General features: G+C 41.5%; 2 protein-coding genes across 6 annotated transcripts in view; one reads left to right on the plus strand and one right to left on the minus strand.

The window, feature by feature from the left end:
* Positions 1–23,155, plus strand: part of FYCO1 (FYVE and coiled-coil domain autophagy adaptor 1) — a 57,050-nt gene extending 33,895 nt beyond the window's left edge. For all 3 annotated transcript variants that reach the window (XM_028750546.2, XM_077916406.1, XM_077916405.1), the window contains exons 15-18: positions 16,807–16,902; positions 17,669–17,879; positions 18,733–18,842; positions 19,517–23,155. In XM_028750546.2, the coding sequence (XP_028606379.2) occupies positions 16,807–16,902; positions 17,669–17,879; positions 18,733–18,842; positions 19,517–19,598 (499 nt within the window). In that variant the 3' untranslated portion in view covers positions 19,599–23,155. The remainder of the gene's footprint in view (positions 1–16,806; positions 16,903–17,668; positions 17,880–18,732; positions 18,843–19,516) is intronic.
* Positions 2,582–10,677, minus strand: CXCR6 (C-X-C motif chemokine receptor 6). 3 transcript variants are annotated; one of them, XM_077916407.1, is made up of 4 exons: positions 9,851–10,585; positions 8,055–8,114; positions 6,614–6,695; positions 2,582–4,469 (listed from the first exon to the last, which is right to left on the minus strand). In XM_077916407.1, exon 4 carries the CDS (start codon positions 4,446–4,448, stop codon positions 3,405–3,407), a length of 1,044 nt encoding a protein of 347 aa, XP_077772533.1. In that variant the 5' UTR covers positions 4,449–4,469; positions 6,614–6,695; positions 8,055–8,114; positions 9,851–10,585; the 3' UTR covers positions 2,582–3,404. The 3 variants fall into 3 exon arrangements, with proteins under 3 accessions (XP_077772533.1, XP_077772534.1, XP_028606383.2); XM_077916408.1 differs by having other exon boundaries at positions 7,975–8,114; XM_028750550.2 differs by lacking the exon at positions 6,614–6,695 and having other exon boundaries at positions 9,851–10,677.
* Positions 23,156–24,891: the final 1,736 nt, after the last annotated feature.

Raw genomic sequence — 24,891 nt, forward strand, 5'->3', positions numbered from 1 at the left:
CTGCCCCTGTGACCCTGCCCATTCTGTGCCACTGGTAAAGAGCCCTTCGTTGTCCATGGGAGAGTGTAGCTGGGGAAGAAAGGTTAACTCTTCCCTCCCCAGCTGCACTCTTGAGGAAGATCACCCAGCCAATTTTGTTTGGAAGAAAGTGAAAACACACTTATTCAAGTCTAACCACTGGCAAGGAGGAGTGTGCCTTTGGTGTCCACAGCAGTGTCCCCAGTTTGCAAATATGCCCATGGGTCCGGTCAAGGTTAGCAATCCCAGTTTTAAAGGTTTCCCTCCCCACAGTCAGGCTCATCAACTAAACCAGAGCTCAGCAAGGGGTGGGGAGGCCTGCAGGGGTGGCCGGGGGGTGGCATTTGGAGGCAGGAATTGGCATGTGTAATGCAGTCCCATTCCTTCTGCCAAGGTAACGTCTAGTTTCACCCTACATAAGGAAAATTAAAAGTATAGCCCACAGAAGTATGAACTAGTATGGCTTATTGATTCCTTCAGGGTTCATAATCCTATGAACCAGGGTTGGGGAGCCAGTGGCTCTCCAGATGTTGGACCCATCAGCTTGGCCAGCATGGCTAGTGGTCATGGACGATGGGAGTCATAGTCCCAGCTGTAAACACTGTTAGTAATTCCTGTCCGCCTTGCTCATATCAGAACTGTATCAAAGTGCCCAGCGATGCAGTGTTTGTTCGTTTCCACACTGTGAAGCAGCCAGCTCAATGTCAGACAGGAAGCTTGCATGAGAATGCCACAGACACTTCTGGTTAAGAGTGGCAAGGATTCAGGTTCACCGTTTCATTTGTCGGCGCACATTTCCTGCCCAAAGTGTCTGCCTCACACAAACTTCCCTTCCCTTTTTTGCTTGCTCACACCAAAAGATCAAAGTTTTGATGCCAGTGGCAAAACTGCTGACTTAATGAGTTTTGTGTGTAAAACAACCTTTTATCATACATGGTGGGGATGTAAAATTGTAAAAAAAAAAATTGGAATGAGGTCTATGAGGAACTGAAAAAACTATTTAAGATTTCGTTTATCAAAAAGCCAGAGGCTTTTCTGTCAGGCCTAATATCTAATGACATCCCCAGAGATAAGAAAAATGTATTCCTTTACGCAGCGGCCAGAATATTGGTCGCGAAGAATTGGAAGGGGGAGAAAATACCATCATTGTTAGAATGGCAAAGGAAGCTCTGTGAGTTTGTGGGAATGGCAAAATTGATGGCAATCATTAGAGGCCATTCAAAACAGAGAATAATTAAAGAGTGGGATGGAGTGAAGGAATACATGAAAAAATATGGTTCCGGAACTGGAACATTAATAGATAATGTGTAAAACATGCAGGGGTAAGCAAGGAAATAATAAAATCAAGTGAATAATTATTACGCTACAACAACACAACAAGATGGAAGAAGTTTAAAAAAACATTGAGATCACAAATGGGTGAAGGGGAGTGGGGGGTATAGGAGAATTTATAAAAATTTCTAATTGCGTTGCATTTATATATAGCAAAGGGAAGTCTATATATAGCAAAGGGAAGATATATTTTAATCTAGTCAAATATGTAATAGGCTTATGTTACAAAACGAATTTGGATTTTGAATTTGATGTTTGTAATTCTTTTCCGGTTTTGGAATAAAGTTAAAAAAGAGAGAGTTTTGTGAGTAAAATAAAAAAGGAAAACTGGGCAGAGAAACCAAAAGAAGGGTAAATCTCAGACTGATGGCTGGAGGGAAAATTAGTGGGTTTACTGTATTATGGCTTGGATTCTAAGTTAAGTTCACTGAAGGTAACCTTCCCTTCCCCGCAACTACTTGAGGCCCCTGAAAAAAAACAACCTCTGGAAGGCTAGGAGATGCCTCCCAGTGTTTGGTGGAGTTCAAGGAGCTGTGGGGGGAAGAAGGGGACAGGAAGTTTTCCTCCCTTTAACTCACTGTTTCTCAAAACAGTAGACCTGGGCCTCAAGCCACTTTCCTGCTTCCTGCCACTTTGCCTCATGAATTGACTGTCCTTCCCTGCCCCATAGCTATGCTGTAGCCTTTTGGTTAGACTGATGCCAACCCTAGCAACTCCTCCTAGGCTTCATCAAGGTGCCCCGGAAACAGAGGAGTTTGTGGGAGGGTAGAAGGCCTCTCTGCTCTGAGGGGAAAGGGCCAGAGAAGGTGCTGAAGGAGATTAGGAAGAGAGATTATAGCCTAATATTCTGAGGTGGTGATGATTAACTGGGCATAGAAAGGAAGGGGATTAGAGAGAAAAGCTATTTTAGGAGGAAGAGGTGAATGGAAAAGGACCTGGGAGGAAGGTTGAAAGAAGTTAGTTGGAGAGGAGGGTGGGGTAAGGTACAAGTGAATTGTGGAAGGGGAATTCTGTGGGGAGTGGGAAAGGGGAAATACAGTATAAACAGCCTTCTACACTTAAAGCCTCTGGATGAGCAAGCTGTGCCTAAAATTGGGGGAGAGGGGGTTATGTCGCAGTGCCTCCAGAGCAAATGTTTGTTCTTAGTTTGAGAAAGCTGAGCTATGGAACTCCTTGACACAAGAAAAGACAAGAGACACAAACACCGTGTATGTTTTTTGTTCTCCGTGAACATCTATATTTATTTATTTATATAAAAAAGATTCATATGGTGAACCAAAGCAAGTAAAAACATGGTTTGCAAGTTCTTGCATGCCAACCACATGAAAAGTGTGTCCGCCATTCATGCTTTTTCAAACTGTGCTTTCATGACCAGCTTTGAATTGCAAACTATCATGATTTAACGTTCATAAAGTACCCAATGTTTTCTAAGCGCTGTACAGGGGTTAAAAGATAGTCCCGGCCCACTGGCTCACAATCTAATAAGCAGGATGCAAAGGGGGGGGGGAGACACAGAGAGGGCAGAGTAAATGAACCCTTTACCAGGGACAAGATGGCCATCTCCTTGCCAGTATGTTCTTCCTGGGAAGCAGAGGCTGCAGCTTCCCACTGGCACTTCCTTAAAATAACGGCAAACGCTAAGTGACAGCCTAAATTCCCATTCATCATCTCTTCCATAGCTGCTGTATACCTTAACGCAATTGAGTCTTTTTTCGAAGTTTTTATTATTAAAATAATTCAGCATTAATACACACATATTGTGAATATACAAGCATACAAACATACATTATCTGTGGGATTGAGTGTAGGTATGTTTGAACATTTTTAAGGATTGTATGAAATGTAACGCAATTGAGTCTTTTCTCGTAAGATGCCTCTAGCATAAGAATCAGGGTGGCAATGAGATTCTGCAAAGTTTGCTTGTAGGGAAGCTTTCACCAACTTTACAAACAGGATAGCTATGTTGAGGAGATTCTGCCTGTTGCTTTTGCTCGCGCGAATGCCCAGGGCGACTAAAACTGAAGCTCCACAAAAGAATGCTCTTCAAAATCCTCTTACAATGGATACATGCTTGTTTCCTCTGCGTTCTGTGTGGCAGTGCAGGATTTTGAGCAATCATCATCCATAGTTTGGAATGGCTTCCTGGTTTGTTCATGTTTAGCACATCCAAGCTTTTTAAGGATTTTTACCAGGTTCCTCCTAAACTTCAAACCGATAAAGAAATAGAGAACAGGGTTGAGGCAACTGTGGAAATAAGCAATGGCTTCCGTTACGATCAAAGCATATTCAAACCGGAACCCATTGTCCATCATGACGCTCTGGTCCGCAGCACGAACGAGTTTCAAGATGTTATAGGGCGTCTGTGTAAAAATGAACACCACAACAATGGAAAATATTATTTTTAAGGATTTCTGCTTGCGGAAGCCCTTCGCGTAGAGTAAAGTTTTTGTGATGATTGAGTAGCAAAGAACCATGACCAGCATAGGGCAGAAGTATCCAAGAGTCATTTGAATTGCTTCGGTGAGCATCTGCAAAGAATTTGAAGGGTATTCCGCAATGCATACCTTTTTGCTATACTCCTTTTGTGTGCTAAATAAAAATTGTGGCAAAGCAAATAGCAGAGAAAGCACCCAAACCAAAATGCAAACCGTCTTACCCCAGACGATTCTTTTGGCTTGGCTGATGTGTGCTTTGGTGGCTTGGACGATAGCAAAATACCTGTCAATGGTTAAGCAGGTGAGGGTTAGCATGGAACCGTACAGATTCAAGGTGTAGAGGCCTCGGATGATTTGACACGGCAAAGTGTAAAAGATCCACTCCCTAGCAGCAGAATAAGCCCAGAATGGCAACGTGCAAAGAAAGCACAAGTCAGCTACAGCCAAGCTCACCAGAAATACATCCGTCAGCACCTTTACTTTTTCATAGAAGATGAAAATGATGAGAACCAAAGCGTTCCCTGAGACTCCAAAGATACAGGCAAATGAATACATGCAGACCAGGAAGACACTGCTAAACGCTGTAAACGTCTTGTGTGCGCTTTCATCGTTCTGAAACGTGGTGTTGGGATATTCAGCAAAATAATCATCATCAGTAGCCATGTAGCCTGCTTTCTCAAATACCTGTAAAACATACACATTTGAAAATTGTCTCAGTAGGTGGATTGTAATGTCTCTCTACATTGCTGCAAAACTCTTAAATTTAACTTGCTCTGTGATGAAACCACATAATCATTGACAAGGGACATGATATAAGCCCTGATTATGTAATGCATACCCCCATCTATGGTTGTGTTTGCCTTATCTACCACTGGGTGGGGAGGAAGCCCATGTAAGCTAACTTTTGAGACATAAGATGTAGATTCAAGCCAGTTTTGCTTGGGCTGAGTTTCGAACTCTTGGAAGTGTTTGTACAGTGGTAACTTGGTTCTCAAACTTAATTCGTTCTGAAAGTCCGTTCCAAAACCAAAGCGTTCCAAAACCAAGGCACACTTTCCCATAGAAAGTAATGCAAAATGGATTAATCTGTTCCAGACTTTTAAAAACAACCCTTAAAACAACAATTTAAAATAAATTTTATTATCTAACGAGACCATGGATCCTTAAAGTGAAAGCAATAAACTGCAGTCACATAATCAATCAATCAATAGCTGAACTGGGTTCCACACAGTCACAAATACAGAGAGTTGCAAAAACACAAAATAAATAGCAAGAACAGACAGACCTCAGTGTAACACTCAAAATGGAAGTGTGGTACTCAAATCTGAAGTGTAACACTCAAAACAGAGCACATTCGGCTTCCAAAAAAAGTTTGCAAACTGGAACACTTACTTCCAGGTTTGCAGTGTTTGGGTTCCTAGTTGTTTGAGTAGCAAGGTGTTTGAGAACCAAGGTACCGCTGTATTAAGCATTGTGCACAATCTATTGAAAACCGTCATTAGCAACAACAGTAAGATTCAGGTAGACAGCTTGTTTTCCACACTCTGGTTATCTTGAGGTAGCAGCCCCTGAGCTGCTTTAAACCTCTGTTTGTAATATACTTGTTCAAGGGCTAAATTCAAAATTTTAAACTAATTTAAGAAGGCCACAAGACCTGGCAAGGTAGGGGTTTTTAAAAAAAATCTCTTCCACCCCAAGAAAAGTGATCATGTAAACCAGGAGTGGGGAACCTCTGGTCTGTGGACATCATTGATGAGCAGGGATCAAAGCCTTTTGCAAAAATGCTGTTTGAAGCAACTCATTCTTTTTATTTGAGCAGGCAGGTTGTGGCATCAGTGGTATTGTGGGCAAGAGGAAGAGTAGTCTCACCCACCCACCCTGCTGTCACCAACACAGAAATGTGAGCTGCTTCGAACAATACTTTTGCAAAGGACGTGAAGGCAGCCCCCATGCTTCCATTTCTGTCTCCAAGGCTGCTTTAAAGTGTTTTGCAAAAGCACTGTTTGAGGCAGCAGCCACTCTTCTCATTTAAAGGTGAAAGGGTCTGTTTCAAAGAGCACTTTTGCAAATGGCTTTAAGGCAGTCCCCACACTGCCATTTTGGTCTGAAACAGGAGCTCAGGGACTATCTTAAAGCCTTTGCCAGCCTCCCCACACTCCCCTTTTAAACCTCTGAGATTAGGAGTTTACAGAGAGAGCAGGAAGCAAACTTGCAAAGTTGCACAAAGGATTTTGACAGGTGGGCAGGGATTAATGAACATTAATGAACATCATTCTGCACTAAAAACTTTTAAAGACCCAGGCATAATTATACACCAATGAAACCCACATCCAAGCAAGACTGTATAAAATATGCACATTTGTATTTACTGCTTATTTTTCAAAATGTACTGTGCTTCCAGCAGCCTCAGGGAGAAATCACTGATATGTAAGGAACAGAAATTCTGCCTTTTGTGGGCTGGAACTCCCACCCATGCATCCCCTTTCCCTGTTGTTTAGATTTTGTCAGTCATAGCCAGTATCCTTTTAAAATCTCTTTGAAGTCATAAAGGCTAGAAACCTCATTTTAAAAAACAAACAAACAACAACATGCAGAGGTTCTTAGGATGCTGAATTCTGCACATGATTCCATATTATGATCTTGCACAGCCCCAGTGCAAAATTGCAGAACATACACTGCACTGATAATAAAATTCTTTGGGGCAGCATGCTTAATCGACTGGGGATCAAGTATTGGACTGGACCAGGGTACATTACTTGGGTTCAAATCCCCACTCAGCCCCAAAGCTCACTGGTGTTCTTGGACCACTCAGTATCTTTCAGCCTTACCTAACTCACAGGGTTGTGAAGATAAAATTCAGAGGGGGAAACAACATATGCCACCTTGAGTTCCTTGGAGGAGAGGCAGGCTCTAAATGGAATAAGTAAATAAAAATTAATTGAGTCAAGCCGTAGGCCACTTAAGTTACATGGAGTCTTTGCCTCTTCCCCTTCATTTTTATCACAATTGTCCCTGCACTTTTAGCTGCGCTTTCTTTGACTCCCCAACATCTTACTCTAGCTACTGTTCTCCATATGATGCCACACAGGCTCAGTATCACAAGGGAGTTTGGAACTGGGTTGCCAGAATCCCCTCCTGCCAAGCAGGAGTGGCAAGTCAATAAGTAAACTGGCCATCCCCACCATTTGAATGGAACTATTTAATTGAGGAACAGGCATTCTATGGTCTTCCAGACATAGCTGGACTGCAACTCCCATTATCCCTTGACCGTTGGCTGGGGCTGATGAGAGTTGAAGTCCATCAACACCTGGAGGGCCACAAGTTCCACATTCCTGATTTAACTGGTAGTGTGTCAGGAATAAGCTGACTCTTTATTAGCAAGGACATGATCTGAACAAACTTGGCGGAGTCTCAGGCCTGATGAGAACAGCAGCTCATCCCTGGAAGGTCTTGCCCCATGGATCTGTTGCCCAGATGGAAAGTCCCTACCTCCTCACAGCTGTCTTAAGTTCCCTCCTCTTCAGGGTTTCCCCCCAAGCAATCAGAGCCTGTGCCAACTTCTCTGCCCTTTTATTGCCTCATCTGGTTCTGGGAGTCCAGTAAGGAGGACAGCTTGTCGCAGCAAGAAGGGCTCTTCAGCAGCTCAACTCATCTCTCCCTCTTGACCTCCCTCCTCTGCTTCAGCTTCTGCCTCTGATTCTGGACTTCTCTCTGCCACAGACTCTCCCAGCTCACTAAGCCCTGTTATACCTCTCCAGCTTCTAACACCACCTCCTCCCAGTCTTCTCCCTCTGACCACTCGTTGTCGCCCCACCACCAATCCCCAGGCTCTGAGTCTTCTTCCCTTGGGGGGTTCCGCAACTGGTTCCTCCCACCATTCTTCTGCATCCAACCGGTCTGTGACACAGTGCCCCAGATAATTATTCTAATTTGTATTTGTTGGTGAGGCATTTGGGATACCAGCGAGTAAATGATAAACAAATACATTTTAATGTTAGCTTCTCTTTACTTGCATGTCACTTTCTTGAAGTTGATGGTATAGATGACAGGCAATAAATTACCAGAGATAGGATCTCACTGCAAGACTAGGCTTTAGAGTTTCATTTCTTTCGTAGCACAGTGCTTTTCAAACTGCTTTTCAAACACTAGTAATAGCAAAACCACAGAGTTATCTGTGACTAAATAATACCAGAAAGTATACTCATGAAAAGGCAGCTGCAGCCATCAATCCCATGTCAGTATTGAGTGAAAGGAGTTAAAGAGCCGTACTTCACAATCTGGCTGTACGTCACAAGCTGTGTTTTCACGATAACAAAGTTGACCTGGACCCTGAAAGAAACAGCATTTCCCAAATTGAGCTAGAATATGACTCATCAACAGAAAAGAATGTTCATATTAAAAGAGTAAAACTAGCAATCTAATGGAGCAGAGCCAAACAATCCCACGGAAAGAATTTTGTGGGGGTTTTGGGGAAACAGTGGCAATTTTGTGTTGTTTTGTGCAGTCGTGGTTCTTCCTTTTTGTGTCACATGGCTAATAGGAAGCTGCCTATACCAGGTCAGACTATCTACTGTCCAAAAAGTAGCTCTCCGGAGAATGGATGTAAGAACGCATCATTTTCCATTCCACTCTGTATTTGCTGCATGCAACACTGTTTCCATTTTGCTGCAGTTCATCTTTTGCCAAAAACAACATTATTTGTCTCGCTGTTCACTGTGGCAAAAGGACCTAACTTATATAATTTGCACAAAGCCATTACATTATTCCACCCCATTCATTTCAATGCAAAGGAAACATAAGAAGAGCCTTCTGGATCAGGCCAGTAGCCCAGTATTCCAGCATCAATTCCAGCATCCTGTTCTCACAGTGGCCAACTACATGCCTGTGGAAAACCTGCACGCAGGATTCAAGCAAAAGAGCCACTCTCCCCTCCTGATGCAAAGGAGGTAGAAATGTAAAATACTTTGGCCATCTCATGAGAAGAGAAGACTCCCTGGAAAAGACCCTGATGTTGGGAAAGATGGAGGGCACAAGGAGAAGGGGACGACAGAGGACGAGATGGTTGGACAGTGTTCTCGAAGCTACCAGCATGAGTTTGACCAAACTGTGGGAGGCAGTGGAAGACAGGAGTGCCTGGCATGCTCTGGTCCAGGGGGTCACGAAGAGTCAGACACGACTAAATGACTAAACAACAGCAAATCTCTGGTAGATGGGAAAACTCGAATAATAATATATGCCCCCAGAAGATAGTGCAAGGGGCCTATTGTCTTAACCAGACTCTGTTTAAGTAAATAAGATAAACATTTTTTTTTATTTTTTTAAAAAAGATATTTATTAAAGTTTCAAACAATAAAACAAACTTCACAAAACAGAATAAGAAAAAAGAAAAAACACCATCGCAATCGATCCGAAAAAACATAAAAGCACAGTAAAAAACCCAGCATAAAAAGCAAAAGAAAAAAGACATAGAAAAGACATAGAAAAAAAGAAAAAAACCATTTTCATAGATATTATTCTCATAATCCTCCTTCCAGACTCCCTCACATCTCCCTTTTCTGTGTTCCCTTTTACACACTCTTGTTCAGCAATGCCTCACCTTCTTTCAAATCTTATTTCATATTATACATTTCACCTATTATGCCTCCAATTTTTCCCCATTTTTCCATTTTATTTGAGTTTGACATAATATTATTCTTTGTTCTATAAAACCATTTTTTTAGATACTCCTGTCAACTATATCACTAATACCATATTATCTTTCTATCCCGCATCATTCTAACATTCATACAGTTTGCAATACTTTTGCAGGTAGTCTTTAAATTTCTTCCAGTCCTCTTCCACTAGCTCTTCTCCCAGGTCTCGGATTCTGCCAGTCATTTCTGCAACATTTATTTTTTTTACAGCAAAACCTCTTGGTAAAGAAAATTAACCTATTTGTAACTTCAAAGCTACTTAAGTTAGCTTTCAAGGGGTTTATTAGAGGAACCAACTGGGCCCCGCCACAACCTAATGTTTACAAAGATGGGATAGCTTTCCGCCTGAGGCAAGAGCAGATAACTACATACCTTGCAGCAGTCAGTGCAAGAGATGAGACTCAAATTCAGATGTCAGCTCGAGGTAGTGGTGGTTATGCGCATTTATTAGAGCTGCTGCCTCTGGAGTTTCCTTTCAGTGGTTTCTTCGTTTTATACATCAGACAAAACCACAAAGCAGTGTAGAAGAGAGAGAATTGCCTATGCTGCCAGGCTAGGGGTGAAAATAAAGCTAATATGTAGATCTATATCCCAAAATATGTGCAACCAGGGCTGACCAGTGCATGGTCAGTTCATGTTACTTTGGCACCTGAGGCAAAATAGAAATAAAAATCACACTGCCTGCCTGGCAGTAAAAATAAAATAATAAATAACTGAGCATCTGCTGCCCTTTCATGGCACACAAAATCACCTGCCTAAGGTGGCTGCCTCACTCAGTCTCTTTATTACAGTCAGTGAGTTGTATTCAGAAAGAAACTCTTCGCAAATATATAAAAAATAATGCAAAATAATACCAAACAAAATAGAGAACCGTAACAATAAAATTACTAGTGCTGTAGAATGCCAGACGTAGGAGATAAAATTATGAGTTTGCTCAAATTAGCCCGCGGCATTTTTTACATGAAGCAGCGCAATATTTCGCCATCCTGAAAGTGTCAACTGCGTCAGGTTTTCAACGCTTGCTTAGAACTTCCTCACACTGGCTTTTCCTGAAGTGTGAGCCTAGCTACTGATTAGTTTATTTGAATTTTGATTTATTTATTTTTTTGCAGTTCATCATATTTTAATGTACACTGCCAAGGTATTCTCATATAAATGAATGAATGAATAAAGGTACGGCTGAATGAATAAAGGGACACAGGTGGCGCTGTGGGTTAAACCACAGAGCCTAGGACTTTTTTTCGAATCCCCGTGACGGGGTGAGCTCCCATTGCTCAGTCCCTGCTCCTGCCAACCTAGCAGTTAGAAAGCACGTCAAAGTGCAAGTAGATAAATAGGTACCACTCCGGCGGGAAGGTAAATGGCGTTTCCGTGCGCTGCTCTGGTTCTCAAGAAGCAGCTTAGTCAGGCTGGCCACATGACCCGGAAGCTGTAGGTCGGCTCCCTCGGCCAATAAAGCGAGATGAGCGCCGCAACCCCAGAGTCGGCCACGACTGGACCTAATGGTCAGGGGTCCCTTTACCTTTAATTCTCTCTCCATTCAGTAGAGATTACAGCCATGCCATTTAGCATTCAGGTACAAGCGTGTAAGGGCCCTTTCAGAAGAGCCATCTGTAAACTGCATTTACTCATGAACGCGTGAAAGAGGCAGTCATTGTTTTATGGTTGTTTTATGATGACAGCATGTAGGAGCTGAGGCAAGATCAGTATGCTCAGTACTTGTTATTTATTTTATTTCAAGGATTTACAGTCTATACCGCTTCTCAGCAGAAAAAGATCACGGAGTTGTTTATGGTACATATGTGGCTGAAACAAGATATATTGTAGGAAAACTGTAGCTGTACATGATAGATAGAGAGACTGATAAGGGAGATAACTTATCACATCCTTTTCAATGGAATGGAAAACTGAACTAAATGATGCACATGGTTGGATGAACAAGATATCCTGTGGACTTGCTTATGAATGGGTTTTTTGTGGGGTGGGGGAGGTTGTATTTATAAGATCAAGGCCTGTGAGAGGACCTGAACAGAGTTGGGAAAGCACCACAGGAAAATTGAAATGTTTAACGCTCTATTCCCATGCAGGTTTTCCTGTTTAAATCTCCACCTGGCAGGGTTACTGCTTGTCCCACAGGTTTTTCTCACCAGAGCAAACAGCAGGGGGATTTTTTTGAGATGGGTGAGGTTAAGATTGGGAAAATAACATTGCTTAAACACCCTGTCCCACACCACTTACCATTCGTTCCCTGGCCCTTTAGGGATCCTCCACCCTGCTTTGATCTAAATAATAATAATCTACGATCTGTTTATGACTCGCCAGACATCCCAAAAATATAACTGCATGTAATTTGCTTTCAAAATGCTGGTGTGTTTTAGGGATTTGTTTTGGCACAAGTTAATGTATTGCTGGTTATGTTTTCATTGGTATTTTGAAAAGGATTCCAGCGTGTCCTGCTCATCAAAATGACTGGATCAGGCTTTAAAGGACTTTCAGCTACCTCTTGAAGGCACTTGCCTTCTTGATGAACAGAAATGTGAAGCGAAATGCAGCATTCGTTGAGGCATTTGCTCCTGAAGAACCATCTTTTTGCTCAAAAGGCACTGAGATCAGCCTGGCGCAAGTTGTTAAAATCACTTTTGTCCCTGTTGATTTTGTCTTCTCCTTATTTTAGGGGCAAGGCTGCATGCTTACACTACCCAGTCGTCTTTGTCCATGCAGTACGAGAGCTGTTGTAGTGTAATGGCTAGCAGTGCAGTCTTATACACACTTTCTTTGATTCTTTCTGATGGAAAAAGCGGTAGAGGCAACTCCCCATTTAAAGGTAAAGGTAAAGGGACCACTGACCATTAGGTCCAGTCGTGACCAACTCTGGGGTTGCGGCGCTCATCTTGCTTTATTGGCCGAGGGAGCCGGTGTACAGCTTCTGGGTCATGTGGCCAGCATGACTAAGCTGCTTCTGGCGAACCAGAGCAATGCACGGAAATGCCGTTTACCTTCCCGCTGGAGCGGTACCTATTTATCTACTTGCACTTTGACGTGCTTTCAAACTGCTAGGTTGGCAGGAGCAGGGACCGAGCAACGGAAGCTCACCCCGTCGTGGGGATTTGAACCGCTGACCTTCTGATCGGCAAGACCTAGGCTCTGTGGTTTAACCCACAGTGCCACCCTCGTCCCACAACTCCCCATTTATCCACGTCCAATTGATGCCGGGTTGCACCGAACCTGAGAGTGAATTTAAAAATTGCAAAAATGGCCCTAGTAGAGCCCAGAAAGTGCAAAAAAAAAAAAAAGTGGGAAAACAACACCTAACAATCCCATGAACCTTTGCAAGTGCAATCCCAGCCCTTGCACTGGCCATTGAGGCCTATGGAGAGTTGACGTTTGAGCAAGGAGGTTTAGAGGGTGGAGCAGACCCCCCCCCAAGTGCGCCTATTTTCCAGGGACGGTTCTGGATTTACAGAAGCCGTTCTGGTTTCTGATTTGATTCCGGAATGGCCCACTTTTACTTAGGGGGTCCCTATTTTGATGTTGGAGGGTATGGAGTTATGCAACTCCTGAGCCAAGGAGATAAGTAACTATACAACCTTTAGAAGGCATCTAAAAGCAGCCCTGAATAGGGAAGTTTTTTTTATAATTTTTTTAATGTTTTTATATATGTTGGAAGCCACCCAGAGTGACTGGGGCAATCCAGTCAGTTGGGCAGGATATTAATAATAGAATTATGATGATGATTATTATGGGATAGGACTTCCCTATTTATCGGAGAAATGTGGGAGGGTATGTGGAGTTTGGCATCTGGTAACTGCTGCTGTTTTTTAAGGTGTTTTCATGGGTTTCCAGATATTTATAGGGTGTTTGCAGGCTTTTCCAATGGTTTTTCAAATATATGTGATTTTCCTCACACATGCAGTACCTCGGAACATAACCCCCACATAAATTGGGAGTTGCCTGTGTATTAAAGACATGATAAAGAAATACATAAAACTTATTTTTGTATGGAGCAGCATTCAGTTATTCCAGGCTATTTGAACTCTAAAGTTATACAGCCCAGACAAAGGTTTGCTACCTCAAGCAGGATTAGGCCTAAGATAAACCATAGTGCTGACCTACTTTTCTGCAGTGAAACATATCACATTTGATCTGTTTCCTTTGACACGGCTGGTTTTTTAAATGTAAAAGCCACAAAAAACCCACAGACTAAGATGATTGTTATCTGTTCTTCTAAATTGTCTTGACATTTGAAACTTGCTTTTTTTAGCTAAGGTGTGCAAAATGACTAAAAAGTGTTCAGATACCTTGAAGGCCTTACTAGTAAAAAAAAAGGGGGGGCAAAGGACCCCTGAATGGTTAAGCCCAGTCAAAGGAAACTATGGGGTTGCGGTGCTCATTTCGCTTTCAGGCCAAGGGAGCCGGCGTTTGTCCGCAGGCAGCTTTCTGAGTCATGTGGCCAGCAGAACTAAACTGCTACTGGCACAATGGAACTCCGTGACAGAAACTAGAGCGCATGGAAACGCCGTTTACCTTCCCGTCGCAGCCGTACCTATTTATCTACTTGCACTGGCATGCTTCTGAACTGCTAGGTTGGCAGGAGCTGGGACAGAGCAACAGGAGCTCATCCCGTCATGGGGATTCGAACCGCCGTCCTTCCAGTTAGCAAGCCCAAGAGGCTCAGTGGTTTAGACCACAGCACCACCCGCATCCCTGTCTTACTAGTATTCATTCCCCCAAGATATGTCAGTATCAAGCACAGTATGAGTACATCATGCAGATTATCTGATTAAGGCAGACAGAGGGAAATACTGCCAAAAATTGACTCATGTCAGCTGTCATGTACTGACATGCCAACTACATGTGAAAAATGTGAGTGCACTGCAAACTAGCTGTCAAACATTGACTGCTACTGCATTCTTTACAGATAGCAAATGCTGATGCTCAATATCAAATACTCACTGAATCTTTGCACATCCAGAGACTATATAGAGCAGTATTTCCCAAAGACAGGGACGCGGGTGACGCTGTGGGTAAAACCTCAGCGCCTAGGACTTGCCAATCGCATGGTCGGCGGTTCGAATCCCCGCGGCGGGGTGCGCTCCCGTTGCTCAGTCCCAGCGCCTGCCAACCTAGCAGTTCGAAAGCACCCTCGGGTGCAAGTAGATAAATAGGGACCGCTTACTAGCGGGAAGGTAAACGGTGTTTCCGTGTGCTGCGCTGGATCGCCAGAGCAGCTTCGTCACGCTGGCCACGTGACCCGGAAGTGTCTGCGGACAGCGCTGGCTCCCGGCCTCTAGAGTGAGATGAGCGCACAACCCTAGAGTCTGTCAAGACTGGCCCGTACGGGCAGGGGTACCTTTACCTTTATTTCCCAAAGGGTGTAAATCAGTGCTCAAGCATGAGGGCAGAAAACCTTAACCCTTTATCCCATGTGAGGGTCCCAATCCAGATTGGGTAGCCCCTGTGCTGGCAATCTGCATGTAAAAATCATCTCCCATTCAATGGGATCTTTTTCCTGTACAAATTGCTAGCACGGGGTGTGTGATCCAGATTAGGACCACAGCGAAGTCATTAAAGCCCCAAAATGCCCACATGTATGTGTTTGCTCATAGAGGTCTTCTCCTCCCTGCCAGGATCCGCTCCCTCTGCCAAAATTAGGCTTGAAGAAAGCATTTTATTGTAGTTTGTAGAATAGGCTGCAGTGTGGGCTTCATTTGTAAATGGAACCAGTTCATCTATGTGAAGCTGTTCTGACAGCTATATAAAGTGCCATGCAACAAAATACATTGACTGTCTTGAAGGACGTCTGTTTTTTGTTCGAACCGGAAAGCCTAGTTTATTAAAGATTTTAATGAAGATTATTTTGTGTGGGTTCTGCAGCCTTGTAAGGGCATATGTTGCAGCAAACAAATGGTGATGGGGAGATATTCATCCCCAAACATTCAGGAACACACAAGGGAGATGTGGTTGGGAGCCAGAATTGGTTCCACATTGTATAAACTGCCTCAGAGGAACCAGCCATCTAAGAGCAAGAAATGTGTGAAAATCAGTGTGCAAACTAAGGCACCTTAGTAATCCATTGCCATCTAGTGATGCTACCGCTAATCTGCTTTTTAAGTCAAATGGGTTAAAATCTATTGAAGTGGATTGTTTCATGCAATGTTCCGCCCTTCCCCCCGAAATGGATTTATTTCACAAATGTTCTTATGAATATTCAAAATAATAGTGATCAAACACAATAGTTTGGTTACTGCAGACACGAACCAACACAAATTACCACCACACTGTAAGTGCCTGTGGCCTCTTTGCTAGAAAAAGCTTTTATGGGATATCAGAAAAACTCAAGTTGTCCTATGCAAGGAGTACAGTATTCCTGGGACTAACAAGTCATGTTCCTTCCTTTTAGTAACACAGCCAATATAGATCAACTGTGCGTTGCAAAAAAAGAATTTAGTCTTAGTACTTCATGGTTTTTTGTCTATGAGAGTATGTTTTATGCAGTGTTAATTAAGGAGTTCGCATTACAATAGTGAAATTTTATCAGGGTGCTTCCACACTGTGTGTGGGGGAGATGGGTGGAGTGGGGATGGATTGCAGCATCAGTTTTTCCAGTGTGGACAGGCAAAGCCCTATTAAGATGTTTCTGGCTTCCTGTGCCTTTAAACGGAACGCTTCCTTTTTGCAAATTCAGACCATTATTGTATTCTGTTGATCCAGGCTGCAGCAATGACTGGTGAATAAACTGCTCTTTGTCCCTTAAATAATCAGTCTCTCTTTCCCCCTGGGGGGGTGGGTGGGAGGTTTTACTGCTTATTTCCTTTCATTAGGATTTCCCCAAAGAAACTAGTCAGCCCTGTAGTCTAGCTAACAAATATACTTTGGTTTGATCCACTCTCTTTATGGATGCAATCCTATACATGTGGGAGTAAACTACACTGGATTCAGTGGATCTACTTTTCAGTAGACTTGTACAGTAGGATTGTACTGTTGAGTTCTAGCCATCCTTTCTACCAGATGGGGTCTAGGTCAGTTTAAGAAAGTCATAAAATTCAGTTGTGAAAGCTGGATATATTTTGGAGCTATGGAATTTCCTCCTTAGAGAGGTTCAACTTGGCTCAGCTGTTGCTACATTCTGCTATTGCCATTTTCTTGTGTGTTTATTTAGGTTTGTCATTTGATACATTTCTAATTCAACTTGGTTTTGTGCTTTGAAAATATTTATTGTAATCTACTGCATATTTGAGTCCGGGCATAAATATTTTAAATAAACATTAAAGATTGCTCTGTACCATTTTGAAGAATGTTTAATGATCTCCTTTATCCCTTTGCCTCAGAAACAGCACCTATAATTCCTCAACTTTTGATGAGACCGACGACTTGCAAATGGCCCAGGATGCAGAGATATGCTTGCTGAAGTCAGGAGAACTGATGTAAGCAAAATCCATTATTTAGTCTTTAATTACTTTTTAAAAATCAGTGGTGCAGTCCTATACATTCTACTCAAACGCAAGCCACATTGAATTCAGTGGCGTTCACTCCAAGTAGGTGAGCAAAGCTCACATTTGTGTCACAGATTTTGGCTGCATGGAGTCCCCTTTCCTTTCTATTTCTTTCTCTTTTTGAAGAAAAAGCCAACGGAGGGATGAATTGGATATGAGGTAAAAAAAAATATTCTGAGGTGAAAAAATCTGAAACTCTAAAGGGAGTTCCCTTATTGCTGTCGCTCAGGTGGTAGTTGTTTTTTTTTTTAATTAATCTTAAAAAAGAGCCTTAGCCCCATACCTGAACCACACAGAAGCACAAAGTTTCCCTTTTTGGGAGCAGGGCTCACAGACTCTGCAAGTTTCTGAAGTTTCTGTGGAGGTATAGATCCCATGGATTGTATATCCCATCAATTAATTTCAGTGAGTCTGCTCTGAGTAAGCTGAATGCAACCCAGTATTTGTAACTGCACAGAGACCATAAAGAACAATTATGTTTTCCTTTCACATCATGTGGGACTCACTGAGAAAACATGAAGGAAACACGCAATGGGTTCCCTTGGATTTGTATGTTGTAAAAGTAGCCTTGAGTTTGAGATTCACAGTGCACAAATGTTTCTGCAGTAAAGAATGTACATGTACACTCAGAGCCCATGTGTCATGTGCGTCATCAAATCAGATACAGTTCTGTCATGTGTTCTTTTGTTTTCTTCAGGCTAAGGCTGCCTCTAACCGTGGAGGAAATTCTAAAGTTTGGAGAAGCTAACAGAGAACTGTTCATTAAGTCAAATACTTACAGCGTTATTCCCATCACTGTGGAGGAAAGTGGCCTTACAATAAGTTGGGTCTTTTCATCAGACCCCAAAAGCATATCGTTCAGCGTGGTGTACCAAGAATCAGAAGATGCTCCTCTGGATCAGTGTAAAGTAAGGCAACTTCTTCATAGGGGTGATGTCAAATGTGAAATTATAATAATAATAATAAATAATAAATTTTATTTATATCCCGCCCTCCCCAGCCGAAGCTGGGCTCAGGGCAGCTAACAACAATCAAAATAATCCGACATTCTAAAAACATTCATTATAAAATTAATTAAATCAAATTAAGATCAAATTAATGGCAACCATCAAGCAAAATTCTGTGCAGATTGCCGATTGCCAGAGGAGGGGGTCAGGCTGCGCCCTGACCAAAGGCCTGGTGGAACAGCTCTGTCTTGCAGGCCCTGCGGAAGGATGTCAGGTCCTGCAGGGCCCTGGTCTCTTGTGACAGAGCAATTGCTAACAAAATTTCTAACAAAAATATGTAACTTGCCCCTCAGATCAGCTTTCATACCTAAAACGTAGCCAATGTAACCCCAATTTTTACAATGGGAACTGGGGGAGGGGGACAGTCCTTGAAGTTACAAGCTGGTTAGCTTACCTTCTGTCCCAGGAAAACTGGTGGGAAGTATTGTTAAATGCACAATAACCAAGCATATAGAAAAACAAGCCTTGCTGGAACATGAGACAGGTCTTATGAACCTGTTAGGAGTTCTTTGATAGTGTTAACAGACAGAGGTGAAGCAACTGGCATAACGTACGTGGACTTTCAAAAAGCTTTTTAACTTGTTCATAAACCATCTAGAGTTAGACTTCCTTTATCAAGTTGCTGCAAAATATACACATAATCTGTTAATTATTAATTTAATTGACACAAACCATGCCTTTTAAAGAGATCTTTATTCATTTGACCATGGCAAAGTTCCTGTAGACAAATTTTGTTCTGGTGTGTCTCTTGCAGGTTCTTATTCCCATGATCCGGTGCAACTCCCATAAGGAAACCATCAGAGGGCAGGTGAAAGTCAGAAATACTGGTATCTACATCCTCATATTTGACAATACTTTTTCTAGGTAGGTGCAGCTGGAGTAGGTGAAGTGGAATGAGCTGTCATTTGTAGCATTTTGTGTGTTCTGTTTCTGAAGGGGATGCAAAAGGCACGCTCCTTATTCTCTCTGAAGCCTTGTGGTTTAAATTCAGCGCCGAATGCAGTCCCCACACCTTTCAGCTGGAATTGGATCATGGCACTCCTGAGTGGAACCAATCTCAGTGGCGCCTGCATTCAGCACCAGATTTTAAACAGTGCCAAATGCATGTCCCACTGCAAAGGGACAATCAGGAGTGCACTCATGACATCATGATATGACATCAGGTGAGTGACTGCGGAGTGGGGGTGGCCAGCCAAAAATTGCCACGGGGGCCAAATTGGGCAGTCTGGCTTCTTCTTTTTTATTTCACAAATAGAGCCCACTTTAAACTTGACTTTCCACACCTAGCACATGTATGCACTGTCCTTGTAAGCACACCCTACTATCTTCCATCTGCCTTAGTTGACAGAGCATAATAGAAAGCAACCTGGTATCCTTTTACTGCTCCCTCCTGCTGTTCCTCCCAAAATGCAGTGCTTCCTCTCAATAGATGCCTCATCAAGTTTGAGCATGCTCAAACATGCTCATTTCTTCATCTGCATACACATGCACACAGTTTAGGCTCAGCTAATGTTTCAGCTATTGCTTTTCCCCAACAGGTTTATCTCAAAAAACGTCTTTTACCACTTATCTGTTCAGCGCCCAGTGATCTACGATGGAAGTGATTCTCCAGATCCTTGAATGGAATATTTATATACTGTATGTTTTCAATTTATATTTTTAAGAGACACTATTATTTATATACACATAAGCACTAAAATCAAAGATGTGTTGGGAGCCCTCATAAGAGTCATGCAATAATTCTGAAACATGTAAGTGTAGATATAAAGGAACGTAACCTTCAATAGGAACACTAATGATTCTGGACTGCAGGTGCTTGTTCAAAAGCCATTTTGTTTATTTAAACAACCTAAGCTATGCAATGCTGCATTTGATGCAAAAATGATCATAATCCGGATACGCATTGTAAAAAGGGCTAAGAAACAGGACATCTTCTTTTGATGTATTCAGGGCCAACCAAGATGTGATGTTTCTTATATAGTTTGGTTCCCTATTGTGTTTTCTTTACTTTAACCAATAGGTAGTGGTGAGAGCAAGGGAGGACAGATCAGGACCATGGAATGGGGGAGGGTAAGGTTGATCCCTTTGTTTTCACTGTGGTCCCAATAAGAATCTCCACACACACATATGTGCTAGCTATTTTCATAACGAGAAGAAAACCTACGCTGGAAGCGTATATGTATAACTATTTTTATATGTCGCTGCTTCTGCATCTCATTTTTAAAAAAAATGCTGCAAAAGGAATGAAATTCAAATTCAATTCTGCAAATCTTTTAACATGGACAGATTTACTCCAGTCAACCTTTCTATGCAGGAAGAAAGTGATTAGACAGATTTTGTTGCTGTTTGATCACATACTACACATGGCAGGAAAATGACTCTAGATGACGTGCCTACTTGACTTGTTTGCAGTCTTCATAAAAGTCTGCTTACATTAATCTGTGCCTTAATGAGGAAATTCACCTGCTTGATCTTGGTCCTTTGTGGTAAAGGTCATTTTGTAACTTCATTGGTACCTGAAGCCTAAATGTGTCGTGTGGAAGTGACCTGCATTGATTTCAGTGAGATAAACTATTTCCCACTGATGCATGTAGCAGAAGCCAGCTTTGGAATTAGTAAAAGGAAACCCTTACTTTTAAACCGCAGCATATTCACAAGGAGTTTCTTTTCCTAAATTCATTTTACCATTTCATAATTTAGTAAAAATCTATCCAGTAATAGTGCATCATATGGCCATGAGATTCATATCTGCAGAATATTTCCTTAAAGCACTTGTTTTTATAGACACAATTTTTAGTTTCTATTTTTTAAGTGAAGAATAAAAACAAGACTCAACATGACTACCTCCCATACTGACAAAACTTTGTGTAATATTACCAAGAGGGGGACAACAAACACTACCTTAGCCGCATTCTAAAACTATGAATGCTTAAAATCAACAAACTCAAAAGTTGCACCAGCATTTTCTTTTGCCACTGCTGGCCAAATACACAGATGAAAATTATTAGGACTGGCGTATATGACAGCAATAGACAGAGGAATATGAACCATAGGGATACAAGATGTGTAGTAATAATTTCAGCTAACTGCAAGAGCAGAAGGAAGTATTGGGGTGAATGCTTTAAGATATGCCACTACAAATAAAATTGGTCAGACATGGAAATCACTGAAATAACAGCCAGTTAATTATTTCAACTATTCTTGCATCAGGAGCAGTTCAAATAGGAACTGCTGATACAAAAGACAAAAAATGCCCGAGTTTGACTCCTAGATAAATCTACTGAAAAAGTAAGTTCTATTGATTTAATGGTGCTTATTCCCAAGTGAGTATAGGATTGCAGTTTAGAAATATTTTGAGTCTGAAAATAAGTGAGAATAACTTCAGACTTTAAAAATTGCTTTATTTCATAGATATTTTCAGGGAAACACAAAATGCTTTCCTTCTGTTTTTGTAAGAAGCAAGCTACTCCCCACCCCATTTCCCCCCAAAAGTAACTTTTTTTGAAACTTTTTCTGGCAAGAATTATCATAGGAATGAAGGCATTCCTGCCATAGATAATCAGTATTGATGAATTTATTATTGCCAACAGTAAACTTTGAGAAATTTGGACACTTCCTTCTGAACACTATTAAACTGCAGTGCCAAGGTCAATATTTCTATGACAATAGGGGAACTACAGTGGTGCCTCGCAAGACGAAAATAATCCGTTCCGCGAGTCTCTTCATCTAGCGGTTTTTTCGTCTTGCGAAGCAACCCTATTAGCGGATTAGCGCTATTAGCGGTTTAGCGGCTATTAAAGGCTTAGCGGCTATAGCGGCTTAGAAAAAAGGGGGGAAAGCAGAAAAAAAATCGCAAGACACGCAAGACGTTTTCGTCTTGCGAAGCAAGCCCATAGGGAAAATCGTCTTGCGAAGCAACTCAAAAACGGAAAACCCTTTCGTCTAGCGGGTTTTCCGTCTTGCGGGGCACCACTGTATGGATATGAAATGAAATTTGCGAAAAAACTAAGTAGAGGGAGGTACTTTATTAAGCAATTATTTGTACGATCTAGATAAGACCTTCTACATTACAACAGCCAGGATATTTAGGACAGGGCCCTACTTGAGATTGCCTAACACGTCTGTTAAGCCTAGTATCTGTTCCCCATGCTGAAACTTTAAGAAAGTGTGCAATATGTGCTGTAGGAAAGACTTAAACTGTTTTACTCTCTAGATTCCTTCAATTAAGAGAGCAACCAATTTTAAAAAAAGTTTTTGCATCTGTAAATGTTTTGGCATCCTGTCTAGTCCTTTTAAAAAAAAGGAATGAATTCAGACTGTTACTTGCACTTGCTTCCAACTGAAATCAGTGGAACTTAAGTCATTACTAACTTTTCACACTGTTTTCAATTAGACGTATGTGCAACTAATTTAGATTGAATCCAACTCAATGATTCATGGTGGGGAAAGGAGAAAGGAGCTAAATTGTCCGGGGATGAAAGTTACTATAGCACAGACTTATAGTAGCTTGGCTCCACCCATAATATGTTTTAGCCGAGTACATATCACATTGCCAGCTGTTCTCCTGCTTCACATCTTTACTATCCCCTTATGTACAGTACTTGTTCTGTCAGTTAAGGCTGTGTGATACAGGAATAGCGGCTTAGTTAAATTGCATGGCAACATTATGCAAGTACTTGTGCAGATTTGGGTGGTGGGCTATATCAGTGCCACAGAGAAGCAGTGGTGGTGTTCATTATGCAACTCCTCTCCTCCGTGTATATTGCTGGTATAGTTTCATGCAGATCTGTGCGATGCCTGACACGGTTGAGATGAAATTGTAGAAGGAAAAGAAGAAGTAGAAGCAATAGAGTATATATTGTGCATTTGCCATTTCATTATTGAATGGTGTTATTATTTAAGGGCTAGGGGTGTATTGTTTTGAATTGAGAAGCATTGTGAATTTAATGTTAAAAGTTGAAATGCTGTTTGCCATGGACTGTGCAATATAAAATGGATTTTGAACTGAAATCCACTTAATATTTTAGCCCTGGTTTTCCATTCTATTTTGCTGTGGTTTGGGGATAGAATGCTTTTTTAAAATGTTATTTGTATTTTAAATTAATATGAAAGAGATACTGTCAAATGCTATATTTCAGATTTATGACTTTGAATATACATAATTGTTTGAACTACAAGACATCTGTTATTTGTATTTCCTTTATAGCTTTGGTTTCCAGTTACTATGTTTTTCAACAGAGGGTTGAATCCAGAGAACTTCGCCCCTACAGAGGACCTTTCTCCCTCTGAGAAACTTGATTCCTTCAACAGAAGAAACGTCTCTCGATTCAACCCCAAGAATATTTGTTTTGTGGGGCTCACTGAAAGCTCATCAGCATAAATGAGAACACATACTTACTGCATTTCATTTCAGATTGTTCCTCATACCAATACTAGTCTTTACACATTTCTCTGACCCATTGCAAGCTCAATTATGTCTCCCCAACCCTTAACATTGCACTTACACACATGCACGAATGCATCCAATAGGAGCTTTGATGTGGTAGCACAAACCAAACATGAGATGATGTCATGTCCAAGCTTCTATAAGGCCAGAAAGAACTCTCAGCTCAGAATATTGGAAGCCTCATTGGAGGTGAAGCCTATCATTGTCCCCAGGCCCCTGACAGCGGTATCACCTTTGGATCACGAGCAGAGAGGCCCATCCAGATGCTGCTGCCGCCTCCAGAGTTTTGGCAAAAGGGAATGAAGTCGTTCAAAGTTCTATTTAAACTTTTCAAAATAGAACTTTACAGTTCATCTCACCATCTCTAGGCTGAGCATAGGCAAAATACACAAAACAGAAAGTAAATTATGTAGCTGCACTACCATACGTAAAGGTTATCCCCCCAAAACCATAGCCCAAACAATTCCCAATAAATCACTTTGTGAAGGTAAAGATGCTGAAAATGGAAGCTACACAATAGTTCAGTTCATCACCCCGGGCAAACATTGTGGCTGATGAATAACTGGTTGTTATTTATGAATATCCATCATAAACCTTCGCAATCCATTTTCCATTTTTATTTATTAGTGGCAGTGCTCATTTACTGTATTGCAGTATCGCTAATAACAAACCACATTTCAGCTATTCACAAGTCTCGTTAGGTATGGTCCTGGAAATAAAGTTTTAATACTATGCACGCTTACCAAGGAGTAAGCCACACTGAACAGAATGGAACTTCTGAGTAAACATGCAGAGGACTGTACACCAAATGTTGTATCTCTTTAGAAATGTATTTGCTTGCATAGTAGGATCTACCACACTAACAAGGTTTGCAGAGGCAGGTTTACCTGCACAAAGAACAAAACAGAATTTAGCTGGGGTTTGGTTTGGTTTTCAAAAATTTTGTCCATTTGTGTTTCTCTACTTATTATTGAAGATTGGTTTATTAACCTGAAAGCCACTATGTACAAAAAAAGAGAGAGGGAGGCTCCGTAAAGAAAGCACAATTGACCAGCGACAGCATTCAATTTGATATTTTGTTTTGTAATTTAAATCAGTGTGGTTTTATTTATTTTTAAAAATTAACAGGAAATTTTGTACCTGCAAAAATATATTGCACACTGGAATGACACCAAACCTCAACTGATCTAGCACAGGCCAAAAAACAAACCCCAATGTCAGTACATTTTATATCTGTACAGATATATCTATACATCTGTATAGATGCAGATGGTTTTTTGTACTAGAATGTTTCTTGATGCCTTCTATGCTCAGGAACTAAATAAAATATCTCTTGTCATTTAAAGTGAATGGCATTTTACCAAATTAGTAATCAGTTATTTGTAGGGTTGCAGGATCTCCTGAGTCACAATGAGCAAAGCCTGGAAGCTAAAGGAAAGAGGCCACTGGGCTGGACAGAGTAGTCAG

This window comes from Podarcis muralis, chromosome 12, assembly GCF_964188315.1.
Source record: "Podarcis muralis chromosome 12, rPodMur119.hap1.1, whole genome shotgun sequence".
NCBI classification, from domain to species: Eukaryota; Metazoa; Chordata; class Lepidosauria; order Squamata; family Lacertidae; genus Podarcis; species Podarcis muralis.